The 7714-nt window shown below is 38.7% G+C and overlaps 1 protein-coding gene across 1 annotated transcript; it reads left to right on the forward strand.

Moving 5' to 3' along the window:
- Window positions 1–735: 735 nt before the first annotated feature.
- Window positions 736–1260, forward strand: LOC116257641 (uncharacterized). The gene has a single exon (XM_031634586.1). The coding sequence runs from the start codon at window positions 736–738 to the stop codon at window positions 1258–1260; it is 525 nt and encodes a 174-aa protein (XP_031490446.1).
- Window positions 1261–7714: the final 6454 nt, after the last annotated feature.

Raw genomic sequence — 7714 nt, forward strand, 5'->3', positions numbered from 1 at the left:
CCCAAATAGTTCGTTACCATATGTAAAAATCCTTGCCTTTTACCTTACGTAAAAATCCTTCCCTTGGTAGGGTTGGTAGGGGCAGAGAGGTCAGTAGGTGGCTGGTTTTGATTTCGAATCATCATAACATCAACCCTTATTGACCCAAAAATAAGTTCATTTCGCATACCTGCTTTCAAAATGTGAGGACATTGGATATAAGATATTCAATTAAAATTAAATCTAATCCCAATTCTGACTCCAATTAAATATTTACGTAAATCCAAATATGATTAGATACAATTTCTTAAAAGTTAAATCCGATCTATTTTTGTTCCATGTTCGACTTCTTTTAAATGGCTTAATTGGATATCGATTCAAATATACGATTTATTGACATCTTCAACCAAAAAGAAAAAACCCAACATATTTATAAAGGGACACTTTGAGAGAATTAAGGACAATGTGTTCTTGGTGCACATATTCTAAGAACATGCTCTTATCATTTCAAGAAACAAGGTGCAACTTTAGATATTGTTTCCAATGCTCGAGGTGACCAGATCATGGTTTTTATAGCAAGAACATGAAACCTGTTTTTAAATATGCATTAAACGAACATTTCTTGAGAGAGGATAACTGGGTAAAATATAATGTCGGTGAAGAGTTACCTTGAAACTATCCTGCAGTTTTACAAGATGAAAATGAATAAACCTGGAAAAGTGCTTTTCTGAGAATTCTCCAAAGGTTAGGATCATTATGGAAAAATATCTGCCATTAAATCGGGAAGGCTGCATTACACTCCGGCCGTTTGAGCTTACAGACCTCTCGGACGTCATGGCATGGGTCGCCGACGATCGCGTAGCTCAACGGTGCTGGTGGGATGCCTTTCAAAGCAGAGAGGACGCTGTGTCGTTCCTCAAGTGCTCCCTGATCGCTCACCCATGGGCTCGGGCCATCTGCCTTAGCGGCCGGCCCATCGGCCAAATGACTTTCGAGCAGGGATCTGACATCGAGCGTTACCGGGGAGAGATGGGGTATGCATTAGCCTATAAGCACTGGGGCAAAGGCATCGCTACGGAAGCACTGAAGATGGTCGTCTCTGCGATCTTCTGCGAGTTCCCAGAGATTCAAAGGATCGACGCTGTCATCATCGATTGGAATGTGGGATCACAGAGTGTCCTGGAAAAGGCTGGGTTTGTTAAGGAGGGGCTGCTGAGGAAGTATGGTGTTAAGAAGGGGGAGACTGTAGATGTGTTTGTCTATGGTATTCTCGCTTCTTGAGGCCGTTGCTCAGTAGACCGAATTAGCGACAGAAGCTATTTTCTCTTAGTTATCTCGTAGACATATAAGATGTCCCCGTCTGTTTGTCGGAATGCTAAGAATGGATGTGTCATTTTCTTCAGTGATTACTGTTGATATAAAAATTTACTATTGGTTTTCAAAAATTTTGCAAAGGCTTAGATTTTATAGAACTATCTTTGTGTTGTTTGGAGTGTCTCTTAAAATTGAAGCAACTTCATAAAAAGATAGTTCTAATATATGATGATCCTTTAGCAATTATTGTGGCCTATTTACGAGTCATTCACAAAATTTTTCTACTGCTGAACGGCCCCATTAGGTACCATTTCATTGTCCTCAAGGACAATGCAGGTGGAGGGGCTTTGGCATGAATGTATATGAGAGAGTTTTGTCTTTCTTGAATTCTAATCCGTCATAGGCTGTAATTGGTCTTTTGAGAAGACCCATTCCCTTGATTAACTCAGAGATGGAAGGGGGTTTACAATTTTCTATTGTATAGTGTGGTGGTCAAGTGCCTCTCTGTATCTTTTGCAAAAACTCGGGCAATAGGTTCCTTCAAACACTTATGTTGATAATCAAATTTGAGTAAAGAAACTCTAGTAAGTGTTTCTTCTGGGTAGTAAGAGTTTTCTTCCGGGTTCAGGGAGGGAGGCAGGCAGCGAGAGAGAGAGAGAGAGAGAGAGAGAGATCTAATAAGAGTTCTCTTCTGCGTTTAAAGTAGCGAAGAAAAGGCTTTCATTATTAGCACTAACTACAAACAGATTTTGCCTTCATTAATCTTCATGATAGCCTTCCTTGTCACACGGCATTGAATTGTTGGATGTACCAGAAAAGGCTTTCAGATGATGTAGAAAGACTAGTTGGCACACCTTTGAATTCAACTGTCAATTGATTTGTTATTAAGCATATCGCTACAACCTAATCAACGAAATCTTAGTCCATATGGCTAACCTTAACTCCAACATCTCTATCAGTGGCAAATGATACAATATTCCTGGCTTTCGATATGTGCACTGACTCAAAATAAAATTGAAGTATCTTCACAGCGTGCCATCATTTGAGTTGTATAAGAACAGCAACGTTTCAGACAAATAGGTAATACATTTTTTGGGGAAACATGCGGATAAAGCCACTAGTAGCAAATAGCTGTTAAGATATGCCTTTTATTCACTGGTCAAGAAGTCAATTTATAGGGTACTTAATGCGATAATGATATCTTGTGGTGGTATTTCCAGTAGATAGGTTATTGCATTACTGTAGCAGAAACTCAAGAGTGATGGTCACAATGAGATCCAAAAATGGGGGAACTTATGCCCCTCATAAATTTTATGAACATAAAGAAAGCAATGAACATTGGACGCAACCAAAAAGAGCTCAGCAGCTTAGTATTTATTATATTTGTTCTAAAATTATGGAAATCGACTTTTTTTTTTGTTTCTAAAGTCCAACACAAATCATCTTGTGACTGAACCCGTTGGTTGCTTAAGGTGTACTGGAATTGCATTCCCTTTTCTGTAAATTGGATTGGGAAACGGCATTTTTTCCTGTCATTTTTGTGCGAACCCCTATTATAAATGCTTAGTCTGATAAAGAAAACCATAAAATGGACATGCAAGCAACAAAATGGATATATAACCATAAAATGGACATGTACACTAAGTTGAAGTTCCAATAGAGTTAGAAATGGACATGTAACCATAAAATGGACATGTACACTAAGTTGAAGCTACGATAGAGTTGGAAGTTAGATCTTCCAGAAATTGAAAAAATAAAAAAGGAACTAAAGGCACTAACTTTTTCCTATCTTTACTGACCAACTATATGAACTATGTCACATAGGTAAGGGTATAAGAGTTGGCATGGGATTTGATACGGATGTGGGTGTGGAACACTTCAAAAGAATACATTTTATTAAACAGACAAAACTATACATAAATTTTTATTAAAAGAAAACTAAGTTCAAGGAAAAATCCCCAAAACAATTGCCGGTCGTTATAAAACCTTACTGGAAAATCATGCTGAATAGTTGGGAGTTAGAGCAAGAGAACATAAACAGCCCTTTAGTTTCTGTCAGATCATTTTTATCGTATATACACGATTGTTTAAAAAAAAACTTAATTAGTGGAAAAAATGGACTTTGTCAACTTTGACGGAATTCATAAAAAGATTAATAGAGCCATGGGTACGGTAACCACACCAGAGATAGTTTTGACCGTGTTCAAGCCTTATCCAAAGGCGTAGCCATACCCATACCTATGTCGACACCGGTACCTCACCCAAATAAAAGTAACCGTGTTATATAGCTGGTCAACCGAATTATGGTGATAATATTTACAAAATATAACCATATTTATAGGAAAACATGACGTTCTCTTTCCCTTGCTTTCTGGTGAGTGCATACACTGATAGGTGGGGCCATTTTATAGTGGCACTTCCATTTAAAGAATACTTTAAAACTTATCTTGCAGAAAATGTAAATCAAACGGTGTTATAACCGATGTATCAGCTTGAACCTAGAGTTCCATTACTAAATATTACCAAGATAACTCAGAGATACACAAAAGGCACAGCCTAGATCAACAAGCAGCACATTCCAAGAATTCAAAATCAGATTTCTTGTCTATCTTTCTGGGAACCTATTGTTAACTCCAGTTGTTGCAGTTGAACTACGTCGTGCCTTTGAAGAATTTACATATTCCGATATAGAGCATTTTCATGTAGGATTGAAGACAAGGCGTGTTGAGCGCAGCTTTGCCAGCTCGAATTCGTCTCGACTCTTGTTTTGCCGATCAATTAACCGAAACTCAGCTTGATTGACAGTGATGGAACTTGAGCTCGACTCATCGAGCTCGTTTTCTGCAGAGGTGTGGCTTCTTCATGCTACAGAATGACAGCAGACTCGCGGAGGCCAGATGGGTGGAGAGATGTAGAGACCTCTAATGTTCTACAGCGAAGAGAAGGATAAAAATCAGATTGACAGATCAAGGGTTTCTAAAAGCTCAGAACCCTCGCTCACGTGAGGTTTCTGAGAGTTCTGAACCCTTGCTTGAGCAGTTGTGATACACCACAGCCTTCACTTGCTCTGATGTTGAGAACCCTTGAGCTCGAGCGAGGGATTTTGAGAAAGAGTGTGTGTGTGTGTAAGAGAGAGAGAGAGAGAGACATAAGAGGGCTAGCAGCGGCCCTAAGGGAAACTAACTCTCCTCAATGTGATTCTATTTCCACCAATGATGCCTTCCAAGGCTTCCCTTAGTACAAGTTCGACAACAAGTTGGCCAGTGAAGGAGTATAAAGAGGACTTGCTCCTTCCAAGAAGGCTGCCTTTAGGACTGTTCAACGAGTCGAGAACTCAACTCTTTTATTAAACAAGTTGAGTTAACAAGACAACTTGAACGGGTTGAGCTCGAGTTAAGTGGGCTCAGCTTGGTTAAACTTGGTTAAGCTCGATAAAAATATGTCTCAGGAAATTATAAAAAAAAAGTAGATTGCTCAAATGGTTGTGCACGTGCCTCTTTCTCTAATACATATTTTTTTAATGAAATGCTTGGCTTCTCTCAAGCCAATCTTGAGCTTGAGCTTAATCGAATCGAATCAAGCCAAGTTCGAGTTTCTTTCAAGACACTCGAGCCTTACTCAACTTGTTCATGAACAGACCTAACCACCCTTAGGCAGCCCGTGTGGCCAGTCATAATAGACAGACATTTCCTTAATAATTATTGACCGAAACTAACTATGACGACCCTTCTTGAAAGCAAAAGAAACATGTTTTTATCCTAACTTCTAACCATGGAAATAATTTTTTTTTTCTCCAACCATGATTCATTCGGTTTTCCCTTTCAAACTAATCGCATCCCTCTTCAAAATAAAACCATTGAACTACATATGACTAAGAACTACATATGACTAAGAACACGGCAAACATGGTAGGAAAAGAGGGAGAATATGCAGCATCGGCGGTTTGAGAGCCTAAGTTTCCCGCAACACGTGGAGGAGATGCCGCGTTGGTTCACGATGAAGAAGAACGGGTAGAACCCCTCCGTCTCCTCCGGAAATGGGTCCCAAAAATGCAAGGAGGAAGAGACTGGGGGAAGAAAAAACAAGCCGAGAGAGAGAGAGAGAGAGAGTTTATCAAAATGGGTTGGCAAAAATACGCTACCTGCTTTGAATAGGCGGATCCGATTCCCCAACTCAGCCAATTTTGAGGAACATTTGAACCAGACCCAACAAGGACGTCGAGCCACATGTTGGGCTGCACAATGAGCTGAGCCAACTGAGGCTCGACTCGAACTCGCCCGAAAAAATTCGGCTCATGCTCGACTTATTTATAAATGAGCCGAGTTTGAGCATACAAAAATACTAGAAACCATAAACGAGTTGAGTTAGAGTTTCACGAATTCAATTCGTTTATACTCGACTTGACTTGCAAATTGGTACCCTATATAATGTTGCCAAAATCGATTTCCTAAGTTACATGAGTTAAACAAGTTAACACATACACGAGTTAAATGAGTTAATGTTTATACGAGCCAACGTTAAACAAGTTAACACCGAAGTGAGTTAAATGGGTTAAACGAGTCAAATTCAAGCTTGATTTTGTGTAGTCGAGTCGAGCTTGCTGTAAGGAGCACGACGCGAGTTCGAGCAGAGCTCAACCTCGAGCAGTCCAAGCTCGGGCTCAACTTAGCTTATGTTCAGCCCTAGCAACATGTGGGCATGTATGAGCAATTACCCACACTGCCAGATAAAATTTTCATATTGATTAACCACAAAACTTCTAAAGGGTTGGAAATTTGCTGATCCCACTCGATGTCACCTGAAGCTATGAATCATAGAGTGCTTGAGCCTATACTTTCCACATCTATAATTAGTTTAACTAGAGACAAAATCAAAAAGCTGATCCATGACGGAGAACAATCAATTAATATATTTAACAATGAGAAACTCAAACGATCAGCAAACATCACCACTTGAAAAACTAGAAGAAACGCCTACAAGATTAAGGAGATCAATCGGACTGGAACCTAAATGCCATACGTATTATATTACAGATCGTGTCATCTCGAAGAAAGTCGACGCAACTCCTTTGAAGAATGAGCCAAAAATGTCGAGAAATGAAAAATTAAAGTAAAAGATGAGACAAAGGCACTTGAGCAAAAAGAAGACATGGGAGCTCATAACAAAGCAGGCCAGCTATAGAACTCATTGCTCGTAATGAGTTCACAAAATTAAGAGAAAGACAAATAATGTAGAGTAAAAAAAAGTGGGGGACGAAGAAGAAAGCTACAAGACACGGTCAGGCTTGTCGCTTTTTTTATTTTAAGACAATAGTGAGCCGTCCATCTAGGAAGCCCACACTAGGCGGAGCGGGAAGGCTATATAGCGGTGGTTTGTCTCACCGCTATATGTCACCTATCAAGGTGATATTTGTCACCGCTATATGTTACCTATAGAGATGATTTTGATCACCGCTATATGTAACCTACAGCAGTGATTATTATCACCGCTATATCGCGGCTCACCGCCATATGCGCTATCACGGTGGTGATTGTTGTCACCGCTATAGTCACCTATCGCGGCGATTGTTGTCACCGCTATAGTTACATACAGTTCACCGGTATACGTCATCTATAGCGAATGCCTCTTGCGCGCCCATTTCACTTGGCGCCTCTCTTTTTCTAGAATTTAACTAATGCTGGATAAAATCGGCCCATATTCGATTGATCAGTACGTTGAATTAAACTGTGGAATTTACTAGATGGTTAAAATGGTAGAATTGTTGAACCTGTATGAAATAGATACTCCCAAAATATATTATTTAAATTTAAGAAAGATATGCTTTTCCACCATTCTCATACTTAAGAGGTAATAAATGCTTCATAATTTTCATTATAAAAGTTAATAAATTTTAAGATAATCGGTGTCATGGGTTTAACTACTATTCCAGGCCCATTCAAATGTCAACGAATGTATTTATGGGAACACTTTTGGAAAAGGACATTTGCAAGGAAAATAACTCTCGGTGTAACAAACAACACAAGCAAAAAAAAGAAATAATTCTTGATCACACTTTCTCAATAAACCTAAAAATTAGAATTCCATGCAATCAACAAGGATTACTTGCTTCTATTTTTTGCAAATCTCATGTATTAGGAAATCTCGGTGAAAACGCACATCCTACATTCACCATATTTTCATGACATTTTCACGATTTTTTTTATGAACTTTTTACTTTTTTATTAGTTTATCATTTATTTTATCATTTTCTATATTTTTGCATTTTTTATTTTTAAAAATTTCCAAGATTTTTCTGTAAATTTTCCTAGAAAATTTTGATTAAAAACCTAAAAAACATGCCTATATTTCCGACATTGATATATGTGACCAATGTGCAAGAAAAATTTGACAATATAATAGTTATACTTCAATGAGGTGAGGG

This window comes from Nymphaea colorata, chromosome 7, assembly GCF_008831285.2.
Source record: "Nymphaea colorata isolate Beijing-Zhang1983 chromosome 7, ASM883128v2, whole genome shotgun sequence".
NCBI lineage: Eukaryota > Viridiplantae > Streptophyta > Magnoliopsida > Nymphaeales > Nymphaeaceae > Nymphaea > Nymphaea colorata.